Source organism: Amborella trichopoda, chromosome 2 (genome assembly GCF_054954075.1).
Source record: "Amborella trichopoda isolate Santa Cruz 75 chromosome 2, AtrichopodaSantaCruz75HAP2 v2.0, whole genome shotgun sequence".
In the NCBI taxonomy this organism is placed as follows: Eukaryota; Viridiplantae; Streptophyta; class Magnoliopsida; order Amborellales; family Amborellaceae; genus Amborella; species Amborella trichopoda.
This window is the reverse complement of record NC_142337.1, coordinates 27,355,082-27,379,588: the sequence shown is the minus strand read 5'-3', so window position 1 is coordinate 27,379,588 and position 24,507 is coordinate 27,355,082. Positions and strand designations below refer to the sequence as shown.

At 36.9% G+C, this 24,507-nt stretch overlaps 1 protein-coding gene and 1 pseudogene across 1 annotated transcript; both read right to left on the bottom strand.

Annotated features, from left to right (window-relative positions):
- Positions 1-3,672: 3,672 nt before the first annotated feature.
- GAUT12 (galacturonosyltransferase 12) lies at positions 3,673-14,437 on the bottom strand. The gene is made up of 6 exons (XM_006830396.4): positions 14,068-14,437; positions 9,460-9,515; positions 9,207-9,362; positions 5,699-6,289; positions 5,132-5,434; positions 3,673-4,170 (listed from the first exon to the last, which is right to left on the bottom strand). The coding sequence occupies exons 1-6, from the start codon at positions 14,321-14,323 to the stop codon at positions 3,886-3,888; spliced, it is 1,647 nt and encodes a 548-aa protein (XP_006830459.3). The 5' UTR covers positions 14,324-14,437; the 3' UTR covers positions 3,673-3,885.
- A 1,906-nt stretch (positions 14,438-16,343) lies between these two features.
- Positions 16,344-17,886, bottom strand: LOC105420011 (pentatricopeptide repeat-containing protein At5g48910 pseudogene; annotated as a pseudogene).
- Positions 17,887-24,507: the final 6,621 nt, after the last annotated feature.

Genomic DNA, 24,507 nt, shown 5'->3' with positions numbered 1-24,507 from the left:
AAATACATATATATATATATATATATATATATATATATATATATATATAAGCATCTACACAACGCTTATGAGCAAAATGCTATAGTGATTTTAGCCAGAGGCCAATCGCCGTCCGAAAAAAATTCACGTGTAACCACAACGGACAGCGTCATTCATTGCGGATCCTTTTAATAAATTGCCACAGACATAGCAAGTCCTTAACAGAGGTGAAATACTGTATCATTTCGCCTATAGGCATTTTTTAGGTTTTCCTTATATATATATATATATATATATATATATATATATATAAACTCTTCCCAATGCCTATAGGAAAAAATGAACAATGATTTCTCCTACCCTCATCACCATCCAAACTTCATCGCACCGTCACAGTTGTCTTATAGTTTTTTAATTTTAATTTTTTTTCTACAAATTCAAATTACTTGAAATTTGGAGGGTGTGTACATCTTAGTGAGACGCACCAAATAAAAATATGAAAAACATAATTTGCAGAATATAAATAACCAAAATACCTCCAAATTTTTATAGGGGTATTTTGGTCAATTTATATTTTTCAAATTATTGTTTTCTTATTTTTATTAGGTGCGCCTCACTGAGATGTACACAAGCTTCAATTTCAAATCATTTTGATAAGTAAAAAAAAGTGAAAATTGAAACACTACTAGACAACTGTGAAGCTATGAAGTTTGGATAGTGATGAGGGTAGGCAAAATCATTGTTCATTTTTGCCTATAGGCATTTTGTAATATCTTCGTGTGTATATATATATATATATATATATATATATATATATATATATATATATATAGACAAATTCACATGAAACTGACAAACAAAAAAAAAACAGCTTGCGAAGCAAGTCTCTTGAATTATAGTACTTTCCTTAAAAAGGGGGAAAAAAGCAGACAAGAACCGAGTAGTCATAGTTAAGTTATTTATATTTCTAAAATAGTCACTCTATATTATGAAATAGTTCAGCATTTGGACCCAAACTATAAACTTCCCCTTCCTCTGAAGGAAACAAAAATCTTTTGGAGGTTAATTGATGAAGATCTTGGCACCAGAAGAGGCTCTGGGGAACTTGGCCAACCTTCTGGGGAACTTGGCCAACCTTTTGCCACCCTCAGATGTTTCTCAAGCTCAATGTTAAGTGAATCAAGCACTTTGGCATTTGATAGCAAGAATCCAACCAATTCCATATCTTTCTCCAAGTCACAGAGGTCCTTGACCTTCACTCTTTTGAGGCAACCCAACCAATCCGACCAATTCCATGTCTTTCTCCAAGTCACAGAGGTCCTTGACCTTCACTCTTTTGAGGCAACTCAACCAAGTGTGAATCGAAATTGTTTGTTGTCAAGTGACTTAAGTAGCTTATACCAATTTGATCAACGAGTTGTGTTTCGCTATAAAGCTAGAAAAATAATAAGAGTGAAAAAGGTCCTCAAGAAATCGAAAGCAAGTGATAAAAGTACAAGAGAAATAAACAAAAGATAAAAGCAATGCGAAATGACTATCAAAAGAGGATGGAAAATTCTGAGGAGCAAATCTTGCTAGTGTTCACCGAAATCCTAGAGGCTCAAAAGGTGGCAACGTGGATGGAGGCTTTGGATGAAGAATTTGAAGAGAGAGGATGTAGAGCAGCTAATGTTGAAGACACATCCCTCGAAATTCTGGCTATGATAATTTCTAAAACCATTAGTTCTAAGTCTAAAGGACTACACAAACCCTAGTAAATCATAGAAAACATAGACCCAGTATAATTGTCTCAAAATTGCTCAAAACCTATCTCAATTTGTAGTAGACCTTGAGATTCTTCTAACAGTCCAAAAATTTCCTAAATCAGACCTACGGTTAAAATGATCTAGATAATGACATTTTAGTCCCTGCTTACTAAGCCTAGGGCGACCCGCACGACACGAGGTGTGTCGTGTTGGCCCGCTCGACCCGCATTGCGTTGGGCGTGCACCCATGCCCGTGTCACGTGGCCTGTTAGGCCCAGGGGCTCCGAATAACAGAGTAAACACACTTTTCTAATTAGATGAATCCAAACAATTCAGATAAATTTGAAAAAATCCGTAAAAAAACCCAAAACAATCAAGAAAAAGCCCCACTTGAAGCCTAGGGACACCCTCTTCCAAAACCCAAAAAATACATCATAAAAAGAAAATAAGTTCCTTATAAATTCTTAGAAAATAGGCAACAATTCCCGAAATTAGGAAAAATAACCCAAAAATACATGAAATTAAAAAAACACTTAGAAAATTCATAAAAAAAAAATAAGAAGAATCCCAAAAATTTCCAAAAAAATCCCAGAAAATACCAAAACTCATATTTACGAAAACCCTTAGGAAACTAAAGAAAATCTCCTCTAAATTCCAAAAAACCTAGGTAAACCCTACTTAAAATTCTCAAGATTTCCCCCTGCCGTAGGAACCCTAGATCTAGATCGAAAACCTTAAATCTACCGATTCCAGTAAGCAAAGTCGTTCAATAGGAAACTAAGGAAAAACTCTTCAAAATTCCAGAAAGACCTTAGATCGACCAATTCCTCCTTGCCTTAGGAACCCTAGATCTAAGTCAAATAACCTTAGATCTAGCAATTCCAACAAGAAAAGGCATCCAAAAGGAGATAGTGGTGCAACTCAAAAAAGCAGCCTGATCCAAGCCCGAAACTTCAAATTCCGGGTTCCCTGATGTAAGTACTCTTTCTTTAATTAATTTTTGTTATTTTTAATATTTAATTTAGCTTTATTTATGTATTTTTCTTATTTTTTATTTAGTAAAATTTTAAAAGAAGTTTTAAAGAAAAATATACAAATTATGAAGTTGGCACTATCAGTAGACCCAAGAAAGAATCGGATATGAATAGATCCATGTCATTCTTGGGCCCATAATTCAAGCGACCCCACTTTCTTTTACTTTTTTTTGAAATTTAACTAAGTTTTACCAAGATTTGTGCAAATCTCATCCCTGAAATCGGTGCAGATCGGAGTGTAAACACGCCCATAAGCGACCAATGTCTCTTTCATTAAATCGATACAAATCGCTATCTTAAACCAATGCTCTCTCTCTCTTCCATCAATATTCTCACTTCCAAGAAAACTCTCTGTAAAATACATGTAAGTCCATTTTTTAATCCCAAAACTCTAAGAGCATTAAGAACCCCGAAAACATTTCTCTTTTATGTAAAACTCTGGAAAAGAATTATATATAAACAATATAGAATTCTAATGAGTTAATTTTAATGATATGATTGTTTTGTTACTATGACAATATGGATCGTATTATATCTTAAATAAATTATAAGATGCAACAACTCTAGCTTTCTCTGTATATTTACTCCAAAAAATCATACAAAGTAATAAATTCTTTAGATATATAGTCTTACAATTACAAAAGCCCCTATTATGACACGCGTATATACCTGAAATGATGTCATGCAAGAGACATGAGCCTAAAGGTGTATCACAATATTGGCTCAAAATAGTGTTCAATAGATAAGACCAAAAACGTTAATCGAAGTTGCAACAGCAGGAAATTTGAAAAACACTCCCACCAGATGCAACTCTAAAATCAAATTCAAATTAAGAAGCGAAAAGAAATATTCAAGGTTTATTTTTTGAAAATTCATGTGTACATTGAACATTTTAGTTGTAGCAATCATTCATATGATTAATTTGACCTTGTATTCTAATCAACAATTGTGCTATTAGTCGGAGCCTGTCAAGAATGTGTTTAAACTTTACAGAAAACTTTGCAAAATCAGCCACAGTGGACTCCAATCTGCTAAAGATATCATATTATAGTGATTGCTATATCATCAATCACTCAAAAAAGTGAAGAAGCCCCCAAAGGATAATTACAACTCAAATCATGCTCGTATCAAGAAACCTTGATTTTGCAGGATTTGATAAATTTATCTGAACCATCTACATATTTAGCCCAAAGAGGTCGAAGTTGAGCAAACGCAATATCGAGCCAGGGCTTGGCCCTGCCATTAAAATGGATTACGGCTGCTTTTTCAGCTGCTTCTACACTAGTGTTAGCCTGGTAGCCGAGCCCCAACATATGCCAAAACGGGTCAATTATGTGGACATGGCCATGGAATGCGATCAAACCTGGTGGCAATGTCCCTAATTGCCATAAGCTCAAGCCAGACTTCAAATTCTGCAACAGCAAAGACAAGTCAATGAAGCATATGGTATCCAATTTGCTTTATTTTAAACCGACCCTTTTCGAAAATCACTATTAGTCAATGATGAGGACGTGTTTCCTTGGAGAAAAACATATATGTTGGTATGAGAAAAGGTCAATGAATTTAATCGCTCCTCAACACAGATAACCATGTAACCAAGTACCCAAAATAGTGTGTATAGCTTCACATATAAGGTATCCATTTCTCAAAAAACAATAAAAATAGAAGTTATAGCTTCGCATGTGACTAACTAGCAAATTCTTCCGTCAGCTACTATTCTTGTTAATATAAAAAATAAGAGATTTTATGCAGATTTTATGCAATGCATCATTGTAACGGTTATATTAGAAAACTTTAAGTTTAAAGTTACCTCTAATACTCAAATCTCCAAAATAATAACAATACAAACAGGCAGGTTGAGGTTTGTAGAAGATGCTCACCTTCTACTATAAAAGTAAGGCATAATTTTAAATTTTGCTTAAAGATGTAGTTCAGGTCATAGACCTTACGATGTCTTAAAAGTCCATGTTAAACCCTAATTATAAATTTTAAAATTCTAAAAATGGTGTAGATTGAGCATATTTATAATACTTATAGCCTGTTACAAGGCACTATTTTTAGGACATCAAATGCCTTTTTTTTTTCTTTTTCTTTTTTTCTTCTTTACATCCATACATCTTGAGGTTAACATGATCACTTGGAAGTTTTCCAGTTTTGCAACAGTCTTTTTCTGCTGGATTTTACTTAACTTCTATAGTTGCAATCTTATATAAACTTTTTCCTGGTATTTCATGGTCAAATTTTGGGAGTAAGGTTTTCTAACATCACTGATAGAATGGTATTATTGCAAAAAAAAACAAAAAGGAAAAACAAAACATGCACCCCTTTTACATATAACGTAAGGGGAGTGATTTCATGAGCAGTATGACTTACCTGTTGAAGCCAAGAATGGTAAGTTTGGCTGATATTAGTCTTCCTCCATGCCTTCAAATCAAAAATATTCATGCCATAAGCCCATGCACATTTCTCTGGGTCAAAATTCTGTGCAATTAAGGGGTGGGAGAAGTTCAAATAGCTCCTCAACTTCTTTGACATCACGAATTTGTCATCTCCTTTGCATGTCTCCACTGCCCCATTTACTTTTCCTTGAAGATCAATGTCCCAAAGAGGAGAAAGATCGCTTTGAACCACGATATCATCATCGAGAAAGACCACCTTGTCAAGGCTTGGAAAGAGCTGTAATTTATAATGCATTCCATTAGTGTGATGAGTAGTATTATTTGGATACAAAATCTAAAATAAAATTTTTCGAATACTGTAACATTTCAAATTTTAAGATTTTACATTCAATGGTTAAAAGTGATTGTGTTTAAATGGGCTTTAAATCAAAATAATACTAGCTATGCATGCCAACAAACAAAACATTATCTCACTAATTCTCTCTCACTAGATAGGACAAATGCTCGCGAAAAAAAAGAGAAGGCAGAACCAGGGGCACACCTCTGGTAGATAGATGCGCAGATGATTCATAACCGAATTATACTTGGGACTCAGTGCTTGAAGCTTGGAAGCCACCACATAAGGCCTGTCACTACCATCCTGAGCTATCGCGATAGACCCCCCTCGATATTCGGCCCGTATCTTCTGGTCCTTCTCCATGGCCTCCAACACCGGCACCTTACCTTTCGTAAACCAATCAAAATGGTGCAAGCCCCTCACCTCCACAATGGCTGGCGAAAGCGAGTGCAGAGAGAACCATGCTTGCATCGGTGCATATGTTTTTCTATCTGTGATAACATGGAGCACCAACTTTTGAGGCAGTAGGAAGTTTTTGACAAGAGAAGAAGCCACTACTGAGGCTGCTAAGACATTGTCTGTGGCGAGAACAAAGTGGAAGAGGGAATTGTCGACGAGGGATGGGACGGACTCGGGCACCGGAAGTTGAAGGCGGGCGCCGGAATTGGTGGAGTGTTCGGCAGCCAGCCTCAAAGCGAGACAGTGGAGGTTTTTGGGGATGCTGGTGGATGCTACATGGCGGTAGAGGTACTCCTGTATCTTTGCTGCCCGGGTCTTCTGCTCTAGGAGCTCCACCTGTAGAGTTCATGGATAAGTAAGGTTTATTTATTTTTATTATTGTTTATTGTCATGATCATTATTATTAAACAATGATGAAACTTTTATGTCTTTGGTTGTTTATACTATTTAATTGCAAAAAATTAAATAAAAAAAACATGAGTCATCCATTAAAAATGAAATCTAGAAAGGCTGGAATAAGTTTGAAAGAGCGATCATCTGCATTTTATGGGTGTTTTGAAATTAAATAAAAAAAGATATAAGTAAAGTGTTAAATGGTTCATCTGATAAGTAATTTGATAAACTTCCGTGAATAATATAACCACAAAATGTTAAGATATTAAGTTTAACAATTAAATATAACATCGACATAAGAAGATATTAGTTTAACCATGATTGATTCTGTAATTTGAACGCCAATTCAACTTAAAATAAAAACTGGTTTCTTTGTAACATTGTTCAACTCGACAAAACTTTTCCCATTTATTATTCTATCTTATGATAGTGTTTCAAAGACAACAGTGTTGAAATGGTTACTGCACTTCTAAGAGGCTAATTCAGTTGTACCTGAGCTTGGTCATGTATATGTTTTGCATTGCTTACACACCTAAAAAGGACTTCTGATGTGCAAGTTTACTTTGGTGACAAGCTAGACAAAATCCCAATACAAACACATTTTCTTTTTGAAACATAGATCTTCCCAATTTGAAGGATTTGTCCTAGATTTTTTAGGTTAATTATTTTCTGGAAATGTTTGTGGACGGGTGAAAGGGTGCACAAGCAGTCTTCCAACAGTTGAGATATATAAAGGCCACAAATTAATTCTATATATTTTTTTTAATTTTTATTTAAATAAAATATTTTTTTGAATATTTGGGTGTAGGTTTATCTTTATAAAGAGAACTAGATAAAAATATTTTAAATACAAAAATAACCAAGTTACCTTTAATCTTATTTTGATCAATAGTTTTTATTCAAAATATTTTTATTAATTCTACTTAGATTAATATCTTTTTAAAAATAAATTAAAAATAAAAAACAAGATTCATTTTTAACCCTTTGATGAAGCTCGTTCAATTTGAACCATTAAAAGGTGCTTGTGCACCTTCTAAGTGTCCACAACATATGGTATAATACTAACCCTTATTTAATTACAATAACGACAGAGTTGGCTACCGTGTTTAAGGTTTCTTAACCCTTGTTCTATCATCTTAACACAAAATGACAAAAAGGGCTTTTAGTTGTTCCTCATTATTAATCATGAACAATGTGCTCTGAACAACCAAGTAAGTGTATTTTTTTTATTCAGTTGAACCCTATTTGGGTCAAATTATTGAAATCCCCTAATTGTTTCTCTCCAATCCTGAACCAAGTCAGAACCCCCCAAAATATTAATTGAGATGATTTCACTCTTGTGATATTTTTTTAAAGAGCCTCACCTTGAGAATAATATTTTCCTTATTCTCTAAGGGGTGCGGTTTCTATAAGGTTGCAACCTTAAACAATCCAATTAAGATGCACCTCCAAATTTTATCATAACATGCGATTTTGATGTAAACAAATCTTAGGATTATCTGAAAACCTATTTTTGTATCTATTTATAAAATTTTAAATTCTAAAAATGGTTAAAATCAAGTAGATCTATAAATAGATGAAAATCTTGAAAATGGACGGTCTAGATAATGTGTTGCAAGATGCACTATTTCTAGTACTCAAATTCTTTTTTTTTTTCATATTTATACATCTCGATGTCGAGATGGTCAATTAGAGAGTTTTTCAACATTAAAACAACCTTTTCTGATGGAGTTTTGAAGTGTCTGTGATTCTACATTTTAAGGTTGCATCTTTTATAAACTTTTTCTTTTTTTAAATAACTTCAACTTTAAATAAAACTAAGACTATTGATTTTCCATTTAATTTGAATATTTATAAATATTTTCTATCAATTCCCTCCACACGCGCACCACGCAAATCACGTTCCGCAAAAATTTGTTGGTATTTAGGGTTATATCTTTGCTTTTGCAATTTTCAATTATGATATGAAATTGCATATAGCTGCATAGGTGGGAAAATTACCTAACTATTGGATATGAGCATATATTATACTCTTTTATGAGCACGTATGCTATGTTTCCTCGGGAGCGAGGGGCATAGTTTATTTATAGTCCCTTGGTCAGATGATTACTTGAGAGGATTTTGTTAATTTGGAATTTTGGTAACCACCTTATAATTACTAGATGATTATTTTAAAATAAAACAAATATGAAATTTGAGTTTTGGGACCCTTGATCTCTCCCTCCAAAAATTGGACAGTTTATCTTCAACCTTGAGGTATTATTGTTTTTCAAGTGCTTAAAGGGTACAATTAGGATTTTTTTTTTATTGAGGTTAATGTATGTGCTAAATAGGTAATATCTCCAACATTTGGGGTCCAAAAGCTATTCCTAGATATGCTTTTACCTGAGGGAGTAAATAAACAGTATACTCGTGAAGGAGAAGAATATCTTTTTGAGTCATTTCCACTCAATACGTTATAGCTTAAAAATTGATTGAAGCAGCCTCAAAATGGAAAACAACTCATTGATGACAGTTTTTGGTTCCGAGTACCCAACTTAAGCCTGGAGTGTAGGATGTTTTCCCTCTTGAAAATAGCTTCCCATACTATGGATAAACACCACAATTTTTTAAACCTAGAGAGGAATAGGATCTAACATTTGTGGATCTTTCCTCTCCTCAACTCTCATAACCTGCTAATTAGTGCTACTTGAATAATCTGATCCTGGGACTAGATATGAATCTGTTCCTAAGAAAAAAAACAAAAAGGCAATTTTCTTAATTTGAGCATTCCATAAAACATGATGGATATAATATTTATTGATGAAAATAACTAAAACTACCATTTCTTTAATCTAAGGAGTGAAGCATGAATGAGTACCATAGCTTTCAGCTTGAAAGCAAAGGTTTTGGCATTCGATCGATTGCTCTTCATCTCTGCAACAAACTTCTCAAGGGACTGTGGAATCTCTGCAACGTCCAATGCCTTTCCTCCATCACTGCCTTCTAACACTTGATACATTTCTTCTGGAACCATCTATAAAATTTATTTTTTCTTCATTAATTTTTAATCCGTAAAGACCCATTTTTTAAACTAATCAATGATATATAGGTAGCTGGGGTGTCAATTTTACCGCTGAGCCTCTCCGCCTTCCCCAAAGCCTTGGTCCAAGCCTTCTCCCCATGCATCCTGAAACCAAGAAGGAAATTTAAAAAGAAAATATAACTAGACATATCTGGTTCATCGGAGATCATTCTCAACAGAGATTTTTGTGAAATCCGCCTTCATACTTTGCAAACCATGAAGCCAATTTCCCACATAACATTGTTATTTTGTATGACCATCATCAGCATCACGAGCACAAAACATAGTATAAGATGTGGCGAAGTTTTACTACCTAACAGAACCCATTTATTTTATCAGGGCTTGGGATGGGTTAAGGGAAAGTTTAACATCCTCACCTTTTATTAGACTACCATTTTGTATGGAAATATAAACATTTAAATTTTTTATACTTCATTGCCATGAAACAAACATGGGCAAGTGGCTTGGTCAATGGAAATCTTTCTTAGAAAGAGATATTTTCCACATATCTTAGGTGAATGAAATTAAGAAAGATGTGAGGGTCTTCTCTGTGAATACCACATATTACTAGGGTCCCTTTTATGAAAACTTTGACTTACTGCATGAACTAGGAGAGTGAGATGATAAATAAAAATTTTAAGGAGCTTGTTAAGAGTTTAGTAAAACAGGGGTTGTTGGTGCTCTAGTTTCTTAGGAAAGCTCTAATCAATTGAAACTCAATACGCTCACCTAATCAGTTGAAATTCTGATGCCCTTAGGAAAAGAGCGTGGGCTTCATTGGTTAGCTCTTGACGAATTGCAAAACTATTTCTATCAAGGGTAGGGGCCCTCGTCCCAAATATAAAAAAAAAAAAAGCAGAATAAAAAACAAAAAAAAAATCAAACTCTAATGCCCTTTTTATCTTTCTTTTTGGTGGGTTCAATGCCAACTAACCTTGTGCTCAAGGCTTCTTTTTAGCCCTAGACGAGCGAAACAAATTTCTCTCTCCATGTTCCACTATTGTGGAAATTAGGAGTAGCCAAACGATATTCTACTCAAGTAGAATGTCCATTTACTCCCTAGGGTAAAACCCCAACTAGAATTAGTTATAGGATCTCAAATTTTAGGATGTAACCTCTTCAACCCATAGATTAACCTCAATGCAAAAGATTTTTTAATTGTACCTTTTATGCACTTGAATAAAATAATATCTCGAGGCCATCCAATTTTTAAAAGGAAAAGTTTATATAAGGTTGCAACCTTCAATGTAGAATCACATATGCACCTCAAAAATCTATCGAAAATGTTGTTTTAATGATGCAAAACTCTCTAACAGATCAGCTTGACATCAAGATACATGAATATGAAAAAATGTTTTTGAGTCCGGGAAATAGTGCAAGCAACGCATTATCTAGACTGTCCGTTTCAAGATTTTCAAATATTTATAGATCTACTTGATTTTAACCATTTTTGGAATTTAAAATTTTTTAATTAGGTACGAAAATAGATTTTAAGATAATACTAAGAATTTTTTACAACAAAATTATATGTTATGATAAAATTTTAAGGTGTGCCTTAATTGGATTGTTTAAGGTTGCAACCTTATAGAAACCACACCCATTTTCAAATAGTAAGATCTAAATGTTAGAAAACTTGAATTCAATTCTTTTTTTTTTTTTTTTTAAATAATCATCTAGTGATTCGTAAGTAGTTTTCCAAATTTTAGATTGCAAAATTCTCCTAAATATTGTAGAACCATACGTTCCAAGTAGCATAGTATATATGCTCTTATTCGTATGCGCTCATGGCAAATATCACTTCAATAAAGTTTCTTTATCTTAGAATATTAAATTACATAATTTTGAGTTATTTCCTTAAATGAAATCAAAAGTTCACAATTACAAAATGAAAAATGGCTTGATAAGGGCCGCAACCCTATCAAAATAAATAAAGCTTTACTTCATAACATATCAAAAATTGCAATTCAAGTGTTGAAAAACTTTTAAATTGGTCATCAGAACTTGAACATTATGATTGTGCAAGAAATTAAGAATTTAAATTCTAAAATTAATGAATATTGCAACAAATTATCTAAACCATCCATTTCACCTTAAAAATAAGTGTTCTCGTATCTGCAATATCTATAACATTTTTGTTTCAAATTTTTTTGTTAGTATTGGAAATTAATTTTAGAATCATCATGGAGATTTTTGATGCTGAAAATGCTTTTCAAATGAAGATTTGATGTGAGGCTTTAATTTATTTTCATAAAGTTTAGCCCAATAAAAACTTCATCTGACAAAAAAAAATGTGGGCTAAGATTGTAAGTAACATTAGCGATAGTCTTAAGACTGCACGCAAGTTGGAGAGAGAGAGTAGAGGGAGAGAGTTTAGGGATTGAGAGGATCTGGGAGGAATGACACGTGTCCTTTCCTTACCTAGAGTTAACCTTGACATGGTACCATCTATTAAACGTGGAAGACCATGGATCAATTGATAATTCCATTTTTCACAACAACCTTCTTTTTATTTAATTTCAACAAAAATAAGCAAAGAAACTTCCACCCAATTGGAAGAAATGCAAATTCAACAGAGAATACATGTCTTTCATTTCTTTATAACATTACAAGGCATAAACCGAAATAATTAGTACAGACAAACATGCGCTTTTGTTTTTTTTTTTTTTTTTAGGAAAGTGTTTTTTAAAATATAGAAGTTCTATCCTCTCCTTATCATCCAGCCATTCATTTTTTATCAAGAGAGTCACTCATCGTTTGATCTTAGATTCGACGTCTCGAAGTATTTATTTTTAGTTTTTTAATACAATTTTTCTGAATATAAAATTTGGTATGTGTCATCTTCTCATTGGGGTGCACCTATAAAAGATATTAACAATAATTTTTAGATAAAAAATAATGACCAAAATACCCCTTAAAACTTTCAAAAGTATTTTGGTCATTTTATTTTATTGAAAATCTTATTTTTATATTTTTCATTAATGAATGCGAGTTTAATATAAGAGTGGACGTCCAAAATTTGATTTCAAAACAGTTTATAGAAGAAAAACAAAAACAATACAATGTAGAGACATGATATCGTGATTGAGACAATCTTAACCCTCTTTAAAAAAATTAGACAGTTGGATAAGAAGGAGGATAGAACTTCTATGTTACACAAAACATAAAAAGCTTCACCTTTTTGAAATCCCATAACAAGTACATGTCGGATACAATTAAATGGTGAGGGGAAATACAATTAAATAGTACAACTGTCACATGCTTGAACCACGACACCATACCTCTAAAAAAAATTCCTAAAGACCAATTACGGTTGTCAGTATTCTACTTGGGTAAGCATGTCCCCTAGTGTGTAGTTTATTGTACACATGAGTGACATTCACCATTCCATGTAAATAATAAGCGGTTGAAATCATTTGGTAATGGTCAGGGTTTAATTAATGGGTGTGGTTTATGTAAGGCTGCAATTTTAAACAATCCAATTAGAGTGCTAAAATATTTATAGGATTATTTAAAAATTTAAAATCAAGTAGACTATAAACATATGAAAAAACTTGAAACTAGATGGTCTAGATAATGTGATGCAAGATACACTATTTTTAGGGCTCAAAATCTTTTTTTTTTTTTTCATATTCATACATCTCAATATCGAGATGACCAATTATAATGTTTTTCAACATTAAAACAACTTTTTCTAATGGATTTTTAAGGTGCACCTTTATTTCAACATTTTAAGGTTGCAACCTTATATAAACTTTTTCCTTAATTAATAGGGTGTATTTTTATAAGGTAGCAACCTTAAACAATCAAATTGAGGCCGCCTACAGATTTTATCATTGCTGTAACTTTTGTATCAAAATTTTTTAGGATGGCTTGAGAATCTATTTTGATATCCAGTTATAAAATTTTAAACTCTAAAACTAGTTCAAATCAAAACACATGAAATCCTTGAAAATGGACGGTCCAGATAATTTGTTGCAAGATACATTATTTTTGGCGCTCGAAATCTTTTTTCTTTTCATATTCATACATCTCTATGTTGAGATGATCAATTAGAAGGTTTCCAACATCAAAATAATCTTTTGTGACTTTAATTCTACACTTTAAAGTTGCAACCTTATATAAGCTTTTTTCTAATTAATATGCTCCATCCATCTTCATCACAGGAGGCAGATGTTTCATATGCCTTATACGTGTAGCGAATGCCTCACTTCCATCTTCATTTTGCACAGCATATATTTTCAAAACTGAAATTCCTATTTACATTGATGATGCACAGTATACAATGCGCCGTTTGGATATCGACCGTCTGGTATCTCACACAAGGGTTGCATGTATCCATCGATCTAGTATTCAAACTATACTCAATTCATATTCTTGAAAAGAATTAAAAAATATATATGTTTTACAGCAAAAAAGAAAATAAATATGTTGGAGGGAATAAAAACAAAGAATATTTTTATCAAGAACTAAGCTACCAATATTTTGATATTTCACCCATTTATCAAAACACACATGAAATATGAGCTATTTTAACATATGATTGTGTTTTCTAATGGGATTTTGAAATTAAATAAAAAAAATAGTCGAAATATCAAATAATTCATCTCTCGAGTACTTTTTGATAAATTTTCACGCGTACATAGAGAGAGAGAGCTACCTAAGGAGGAGCACTTGTCTTCTCCATCGAGGGAATCGATGGCGGTGATCACGAATGCGAAGCGAAGGAGAAAAGTGATGAAGAGGAGGGTGTAGAAGAGGGTCTTGTATGACACTCGCCTGGACCCAACCTTCACCTTGATGAATTCCTTGAACCCTTTCCCTGTGGAGAGTGTCACATGCCTTAGGCTCGGTGAAACGTGCAGCTGCATCTCTGTCTCTCTGCAAGCAACAAGACTCCTAAAGGCCTTTTCCATCTTCCATGCCGAATAATACGTATATTTTACAGGGTTGGAAGGAAGGCATTCTTCTTTTATTTTCCAAAATTGTTACTTTCCTTTACCAACCTCGGCTGCATACTGTAGATGTTCTTCTCCCATTTGAAATGCATGCGTTTGTTATTACAGCTTCAAAGGAAAGCATGGTTTGATAAAACATCCTTTTTCAGTTTGGCCCATCAACTACTTATGCGTGTTAGACTTTCCCCCTCATTCTCTCTTTTTTTTTTCTTTTTTCTTGTTTTTTTTTTCCCTCTCTCTCTAGAGTTCTCTAGTTTGCCGGTGTTCCTCCGATGTTGCAATTTGCCAATCAAAGAGACACCGTGACTGAGATTGTATCTTTGACGAGTTTGAATGGCCCTACTTTTTGAATCTTCTCTCTCTCTCCAAATTTTTTATTTAGTCGTTTTCTCTCTTTAAATTTTTCAATTAGTGGTGTGTTTTTTTAGTAATATGTTTTGGCTTAAAATGGAAGTGGAGAAGGATGGGGGGCTGCTATCGGAGGGCGGGGCTTTGCCAGCAATTGAAGTCGTGGAGGTTGGAAACATTGAAAAGAAGGAACGATGGAAGGTAGAGCGTCCTTCTGCTCTTGTCATAAGTTGAAAGGGAAAGGGACAGTATGGGTATGTTTGTCTTCTTCTATACTATGCTCCTTTCGGAGCATAATTTATTACTCACCATGTCAGAACAATCTGAAAATTTGGGAATCATTTAGGAATGACTAGGTGATTATCTGAAATAATAAGACAATTATAATATGAGTTTTCTAACTCATAGATAAGAATTCCATGGTCTCTATTAAATTTCGAGACATTATTTTGTTCAAGTTCATAGAAGGTACAATTAGGATTTTATTTTTTATTGAGATAAATCTATGGGGGTGACAAGGTTAGTTTCCCAAAATTTGAGGTCCTAAATTAATTCTAGGTGGGATTTTATCCCAACAGAGTAAATCGATATTCTACGTAGAATATTTTTTGGCTTTTTCTTTTTGCCATTTCTTGTTAAGAACCCCGTACTAAAAAAATCATAGTTAATAGTAGCTGACAGATGTAAGATCAAACGTGTTGGGGTGCACCAGAAAGTCATATTTATTTGGACTTGATCGCAGTGAATAACACACCCCAACCATCCGATTTTAAATTTGGACCTTCCCGTACCAAGGTAAACAATCTCATTGTATAATATTGCCATGACTAATCCAATCCGATTTTAAATTTGGACCATCCCGTACCAAGGTAAACAATCTCATTGTATAATATTGCCATGGCTAATCCAATGCAAATAGGAAAGGGGTAGCACCCCCATAACTAGTTACCACCTTATGATTTTCAATCCTGTTTTTCCCACTAAAATACTCAAAAAAGTAAAAAAAGCAAATGCAAATAGGTGAAATTTGTTATTTTAGTTTGCTTTTGTGTGCGAGCAAAATGGGTAGGGTGGCAATGGACCCGACCGGACCCAAGACAAGATGGGATGGGGTCCAAAACCTGGACCCAAATACTCTTCGGGTCCAGGTCCGAGTTTAGCCGGATACGACCGGTACCTATAAATCGTTGGAAATAAAATACTTTCTTTTAAGCCCTATCCGTTTGGGTGCATTAAGGATCTTATACAATAAGAACTCGTAGTCATCTTTAGCTACTAAATGACAAATTAGAAGGCTTGAAATCTAACGGCAGATGATTGTAACATTGTTGCCAATATTATGGATATATGATGGTAAAAAAAAACGGGAGAAAAAAAAGAAGCTCATAGTCATTGGGTGACAATGGACCCAACCAGAACTGAGACCCGATGGTATGGGTCCAGTTTTTGGACCCGAATTTTATCTAAGTTTGGGTTCGGATCCAGCGGACCCGACCTAATGCCACCCCTAAAGAGAGATGGTGGAGGGAGGAAGAAATTACCCTTAACCGAGCAAATAAGACCACATTTCTAGTTTCACTTAGCTTGTCTGCATGAGAGAGAGAAAGAGAGAGAGAGAATTTTCCTTGACTTTGGAGTTTTCAATCCTTTCGTAGGTGTTGTATTTGATGGAAGATCACCAATAGTCGTTGCATGAACAATTACCATGTTTGATATGGTGAAAACGAGACCTATCCCTAACAATTATTTCTCTACCATACACTTGAGACACCAAGTTCACCACCCTGTGGCAATCATCACATATCCTCAGATTTTTCACAACACGAATTGGGGTCCCATTTTTTGTGGTCATCAACCCAAAAGCAATCGCCAACTTCTCTCTGTGGTAATACAGCGATTGCTCCCTTTCCTCCTCAACAATATCAAATAAAACAGGCATACCATTTGGAACATACCCTTTCTTCTTCACTTGCTTCATAATTTCATCCAGCATGGCATATAACTCGTGTGAGAGAATGTGACTTATCCCCCGCAAGAAACTCATGAATTACACCACCAACTTCAATTGAGCTCCACCCAGGAACTGACTCAACCCTTCTTTGTTTCATTACCCTCCTCACTCTACCCACTCCATCCCACCTATTGTTAGAAGCATAAATGTTAGAGAGAAGCACAAGCCCCCCACCATGCTTAGGCTCCACTTCTACAACGTAGTCGATGATTCTCTCACCTAGTTCAATATTTCCATGGATTCTACAGGCACTGAGCAAGGCCCTCCATATAGCACTATCAGGCTCTATGGCCATGCCTTCAACGAAATCCCACACCTCTTCTAACCTACCGGTTCGCCCCAAAAGATCAATCATGCACCCATAGTGCTTGATCCCAGGAATAACACCTCATCTCTTGGAAGATCCGACGGCCTTCATTTACCAATCCCGAATGGGTACATGCATTAAGAACGCCTATGAATGCTATGCTATCTGGCTTAATCCCCTCTCTTAACATCCTATTGAAAAGCTCAATGGCCTCTAAGCCATTTCCATGCATGGCCAACCCTGATATCATACTAGTCCAAGCCATCAAATCTTTACCATGCATAATCCTATTAAACACCTTAAGCGCATTATCAATACTCCCACACTTTGAATACATATCAATTACTGTTGTGCCCAAGCTATAAGTTAATGGGGTTCCGGATTTTTTGATATAAATATGGATCCATTTGCCTTGGTCAAATGCACCCAAATTCGAACAAGCTGAAAGGGAACACACCAGGGCCAATTCATTAGGTTTCACAAGAGCATTTTGCATAATAGAGAAGAGCTCTAAGGCATCTTTATATTTCTCACTCCTAACACAAGCTGAGATCATTACGCCCCAAGAAACATCACTTCTTTCAGGCATCTTATCGAACATTTGGCGTGCAGCAGAAAGGTCACCAGATTTTGCATACCCATTCACCATTGTCGTCCACAAAACCACATCTCTCTCTAAAATTTCATGAAATAGCTGGTGAGCAACTGACATTCTATTCAAATTGGTAAAGAAACCCACCAAAGAATTCTTAACATGAGAGTTCGATTCGGGCCCATATTTTATTTAGTACCAACGAGAAACAAGCCTCCCCTTCTTCAGGTGATGCCAGCCTAGAACAGGCTGCAATGACAAATGTGAAGGTGTATTTATCGGGGGAGATTCCTTTATGGAGAATAGAGCGGAAGATAGAGAGAGATTTTTTTGGAATGTGGCTCTTTGAATAAGCTTGGATCATGGTGTTGTAGAGGATTATGGATTGACTATTACAAACATCAAATATGGTTCTTGCACAATTAAGGTTCGGAGGTCGAGAAATGACGCAAAACCGGATGAGCCAGTGTAGAAGAGAGATGTGATGGGAAAGTCCATGGGTGATTGCATGGGAATGAATTTGTTTCAGTTCTGAGAATTTGGAGCACTTTTGTAAGAGGCGAAAGACTGGGTTCAGGTTAGATGCGGTCGGTGAATCGTAGCAATGAGAGAGCGAGGAGAAGCAGATCAATTTATGGGTATTGATGAGTTTAAATTGAACAAGAGAACGGGTTTTGCTTGTTGTCGTTAAGAGAAGTAAGGAGAGAGGAATAAAAGGCATTAAGAGTCATTTGATTATTAATGGTTTCCTAATTGCAGTAGAGAGAGAGAAAGAGAGATATGCATGCATTAGTAGAGGAGAGGAAGAGCGTAATTGTCATCGTTTTCAGGCGTTCTCGAGGAGGGAGGGGACATCAAAAAGTAAAACCAGCGTGTGCCGAATCAACTGAGTTTGTCTACAGCTTACTCCCGCTGGAGCAAATAACATTGGCCAAAAGATATTCTACTCCTGTAGGAGTAGAATGTCCATATACTCCCTAGGGTAAACCCCATGACTTTATTTTAGGGCTTTTAAATTTTGGGAATTTAACCTTTTTAACTCACCTCATAGATTAACTTCAACTAGTAGATTTACATACATTGCATGTAGAAAAATAAGAAAAAATAATAAATAAATATAATCAAAGAAAATAATTTTAAACAATATATAAATCGTTTTTAAATGATAAAATTTAGATAAAGAATAACATTGATTTTTTTGTACTTTAAATTTCTTGAAAAAATGAGTCATAAATAAATTTCAAAAAGAATTTAAAATACAAGATTTGGAAAAATAAATTAAAAGTAGCAATAAATATAAGGGTGCGGTTTGTATAGAACGGAAGCTCTAAACAATCTAAGTAAAATGCACCTTCAAATAGTGTCGATAATATTGGGTTTGGTGATAGCCAAATCACCGTACCCATATTTTATTCTTAAAGATTACGAATATTATCGTAAAAAAGAAAATAACTTTCTTGGGAAGCAAGAAATTGATCTCTATGTAAGAGAGTTAAAGAAGGCATAATACCCATTCTTTTGAAGGTCACTTATTTGTGGGTTATGGGAATGGATCTCCAAAGAGGAGATGGTTCTCCAAGAGAGAGCCATGACCTCCAAAAGAGAGGCGCTATTCTCATGGTTTTGGGATGGTATGGTTTCCATTTCTAAAGAGAGAAAATCTCTCGATTGCTCTCAAGGTTATCTTTCTGATAGCGGTTATGCGGTGGGAAAGAATATTTCGATCGATGATGTTGCTCGATCAGGAGATCAAGGTTAGAAGGGAAGATCAATTAGAGGTTTTTACCAATGTCTAAAGAGATGTAATATCTTTTGTATCCCAAAACTATAATTTTCATTGTGATAATGAATTTCTATTTGCAAAGGCCATGAATGTCTACGGGGTGTACCGCGTATTGTGTGTTGTGGTGGGGTATTTTTTTTATGTTTGCTTTATTTTTTATACTCAATTTATAGTCGTATTCATGTACTTCGCATTTTTTCTATTATGTACATGATCTTGGATGGGATCCTGATATTTGGGATTCATGGTTCCGTAAGAAAGAGGTACCCAAGAACCGTACAATTGGTATCAGTTCACTAGGTGTGTACGAGGCTAAGGCTTACAGTAAGAAAGAGATGAATGACGAAGTTTGATGGCTATATGGTTTGAGGTGGAGGACTATTGAGGCAAAGTGTTTGTAAAAATTCCACAATGGATGCAAGTGAGAATAAATTAAGAAATCTATTCAATGAATGTTATCAAGGAAATTATGGTGATTTTGCTCTCAAGGTGGAGATTGTTGGGTTTGGTGATAACACCATACTCATATTTTATTCTAAAAGATTAAGGGTATTATCATAAAAAAGAAAACGACTTTCTTGGGAAGCAAGAAAGTGATCTCTATACAATGGAGTAGAAGAAGTCATTGGTTAGGTGCCTCAATCTTGCCCTCTAGATCTAGATGATCAGGTGGCATGTATCTTAGATTTCTAGTGAACCCAGATTTGAGATTGCTCTCTCGGAACCTTGCTCAAGAGCAAGGGCAGGTATACCAATCGATGAGAGAGGAATTTAAGGTGGGTTCGGGACTTACTCGGGTTGGCTCGCGTGGGTGTCCTCTTAGATCACATCGAAAAGCCCTCCAGCTGCTTTAGTTGATTCGGAATCGCCTCCCTTGATCTGTAATCTCCTTGTGTTTCTGTATAACACTTCTATAGTTAATTTATAAGATAAGTGGGTCGAAGAGACCCACCCTTGTCTTAGGGCAATGCACATTCATATGGCTAAGAATGTGAGAGGTTAGGATGTTGGAGTGGAAGTTTCGAGCAAAGGTCAAAAAGAGAAGAAAACTTGATGAAGGGACGAGACTAGCTTGATAGCCAGACAGTGACCGACTCGGAGTGGTAGAAAGATGGGCATGGTACTCAAGACCAACACAGCGGCAAGACTACTCAAAATCGAGGCCGATATGGCGGTGCTAGGCTAAGTCAACCCTCAATCAAGTAAAAAGAGGAGAGAATGAAGAGAAGGCACGAGATGACAGAGAGATCGGGTCCTGACTGCGCTAGGCATCACCACCCACGACCATGGAGTAACAATGTCACGGCCCTTGGACGGCGCTAGACACTATTGATCATGCTATGAGGGGAAGTAGGGAACTATGAACGACGCTAGGCATTTTCATTGGCAACACAAGAAGGCAGCGCACTTTTGCTCGGGCGGCGATAGCCTCTCGTGAAGCACGCGACAATAGCCATTTGCAAAATGCACGACGATAGTTCTCATGAGGGCTACGACGGTAGGCGTGGGACACAGGGGGGGCGACGATGAGCACTGAACGCACAAAGGAGACGAGCGGATGGCGATAGGCACCGCTCGAAGGAAGAAAGTCCACGGGCAGCAATAGACATTGTCGAGACCTCTCGTAGGCGGTGATAGGTGCACGACGGGGGAAGACCCCTGCGAGCGGCAATGAATTTTTCCATTTGCGCTCTTCACTCAGGCGTTGAGAACGCGTCTGCAGACGGTGATGAGCAACGCTGTCTGCAAGCCTCGCTGAGAGGCAGAGATGAACGAACAGAAGGAGAAGGAGGCTCATGCATGGCACTACCATGGCCTTGCGCGACCGGTGAGACCACAGGAGAGGCATGCACGGTACTGCCAGGGCCGTGCATGACCTCTGAGGGGAGCTCAGATGGAAAAGAGGAAGAAGAAGGAGAAGAAGAGATAGAAGAAGAAAAGAAAAAGAAGAGAGAGAAGGTTTACCTTAAGCCTAAGGGTACAGGTCCAAAAGTTTATCTCATGTTATTCTCTCTCTCTCTCTCTCCAGACATGACCCAATAATGAGAAGAAAGAGACGAACAAACACAACTCGATTCTATGCCCAAACCAAGATTTTACAACATTGAAATTTTGGCCAGAATCTGGAATTTCGGCGATGGAATTTGTAGTCTCTTTGTCATCTTTGTGTGCAGAATCCGACCGTTCATCATGCACGGGGTTCGGATCAGAGATAACTTGAGACCTTACGTATACGATGGAATTGATCTCACGTCGATCGAGATAGCGAGCGGCGTGATTTAGCTGCTCAAGCAAGGCACGACGCTGTTGATTTTCTTGCATTTTCTTTACTAATCAGCACCTTCTCTCTAGCTTTTCTTCTCGCTCGGGCGTCATCATGCGGTGTGCCATATATCAATATGCTCGTCTTGATGAGACGAATACTCTCACAAAATTTGGGCTTGATTCGACCTCAGACGAGTGAGAAGTAAGCATCGGAAGTCCCTAGTCGTGACTGTCCCTTCAATGGTGTGGAGTTGCAGGGTGGCCGCACAGGAATAGCATGCGGTTCCTCCTGATTCACTCTTTCGCCTCTAAAATTTTTCTGGAGTGTCTGTTTAAGCTTAAATTTGACTCCTGGGGATTTTCAACCATGTCGAATCTAATGGCGGTGGTCCCAAATGTAGCTCTAGTTATAGGATCCATTTCAGGGTGCTAGACGCTGATTTTGTCGGAATTGTTTCTCAGTCTGCACTACATGTCGGAATGCCACAAAACTTGGCAGGAGTCTTTTGAGAGTTCTCATGAAGATCTGGAATAGTTCTGGGGCTATTATGAGATTGTTGGAATTTCCACTGTTTGCTAGGCTTTTATTAAGCGGGTGCCCCATGATGATGAAAAATATCTTCCAACAACATGCCCCACCGAATGTTGTGCTTCGAGAGAATCGACTGTTGAAGTCCTCACCCTCGAGGGACTATCTGCGATTCTAAAGCGTGAGGCCTTTGTTGGGACCTCGGACAAAATTAGGCCTATCTAAAGGCCAACTGCTATGAACCTTTGGTCGGCATTATTCGCTGCTACATCAGGTTTTCTTTTGATATTCAGGGTATCTCTGTAGGTCCCATCTAGCGGGGTCCAGTCGGGGGCTTCTGACCTGCCCGAAAGTCTGGGCCATTGTTGGCTAGGGGATTTTTACGAGGAATACCCTGAAGTCTCTGGCAGGTGAGACCCTGACTTCATCACTTTCTTCTTCGTGATGGTCTTTAGTGTTTCAGAGGGACCTTTTGGTCATCGTCCTCATCCTCAAGGACTCTTGTTATTGTTGATGTTGAAATGTAGGAGATCTTATGCGGCTCTCACTCCCTGATGAGCCAATTTGTTTTGTGACTGGATGCTGGTATTTGAAGATTTTAAGTAGACCTCATTAGCCAGGCTTGTGATTGTTTGGTAATTGAGTATCAGCTGAGGCGGCGGTAGTGTGTCAACCTATTTTGTCAGTCTAAGTGCCCTTTCGCGGGTTTTCACTTGAACATGGGAAGTGGTACCGTAAAGACGATTTTCACCAACTTCTATTATTTTTGGACTCTTTTACTCATGACCTCATGGTCATGTCCAACATTTTCATCAGTTTTTACTCACGATGACCTTTTGAGGTTTTCACCATGCCTGCGTTTTGTTTTCATGAAATTCTTTTAATCATGGTTTCGTGACCATGCCCATCCATCATTTTTACTCATGGAGTTCCCTTGCATAAGTGTACACCATGCCCGTTTTTTTTCTGTGAAGGCGTGTTTAGGGTCATGCCTTCGGGACCTGTGCGAAGCCTTTTAACGTCATGTGGTTAGAACATGCACTATAGTTTTGAGTCATACAACTGGACAATGATGGTGATGAATGAAAATCTTTAGGGGCCATGGAGTGAGTATGGTGGTAGTTACGACTCAATTTGGGAAGATGGCACAAGGCTACCTATGCATGAAAAATGGTGGGTGAAGAATGGTGACCCACTAGGTGACGGCAAGTATGGGTAGCAAGATGGCTCGCCATTTTGTGAGCATGGGTGAGACTCACTGGAGAATAATGGACTCACTGGGGAGGTAATGAAGGTGGTGCACACACACGACATGTTGGTTAGGGAAGGCATGCGTGGAGATGCGTGTAAAGGGCATGTGTGCATATGTGGACTCACTGGGGAGGTAATGAAGGTGGTGCACGTACACGACGGGTCAGTTAGGGAAGACGTGCATGGAGATGCACGTAAAGGGTGTGTGCGCATATGTGGACTCACTGGGGAGGCAATAAAGGTGACGCACACGAATGGGTCGGTTAGGGAAGACATGCGTGAAGATGTGCATAAAAGGTGGGGGGGTATTTAAGGTCATACCTCCTGGACTTGAGCGAAGCAGTTTAACGTCATGCGAGCAGGACCTGCACTATGGTTTAAGGTCATATAGCTTAGACAGTGGTCATGCAGTTTAAAGTCATGCAACCAGGACCATGTAGTTTAAGGTCGTGCCACTAGACCTCTGCTATAGTTTAAGGTCATATAGTTTGGACCATGGCTTGTGCAGTTTAAAGGTCTTGCAACACGAACCAAAGCTGTACAGTTTTAAGGTCATGCAGCACCGACTGGGGCTGTGAAGTTTAAGGTCATGCAATACGGACCATGGCTGTATAGTTTATGGTCATGCAATACAGACCAGTAAGTGGGTCACCATGAAGGTAAAAGTGTAAAGGGGATAGGTCTGTGGATAGCTACCTGACTCCTTAGGGATAAAGATAGTTAAGGCTATACACAAGCAGAGAGGTTTAGATAAAGGTGGCGCCCCTACGAGGAGTGGCTAGCGGAAGAGACTTCACTAGGGATTAGGAGGGCCAGTGTGACTGTACGGGAATAATGAGTAATGGTATGGATGTAACTCTGCTAAGAATGACAGGCCAGAGCACAGATGAACCTTACTGAGGATTGAAGGGATAAGAATGGCCTTGACTATCTGGGAATAGTGGGTTGCAGTAAGATGTGACTCTCAGTGGAATGTTGGTGCGAAACAAACTATTGAGGATTAAAAGGGTAGGTACAACCCGTGCATGCATCTAACTCCACTAGGGGTATTGATGA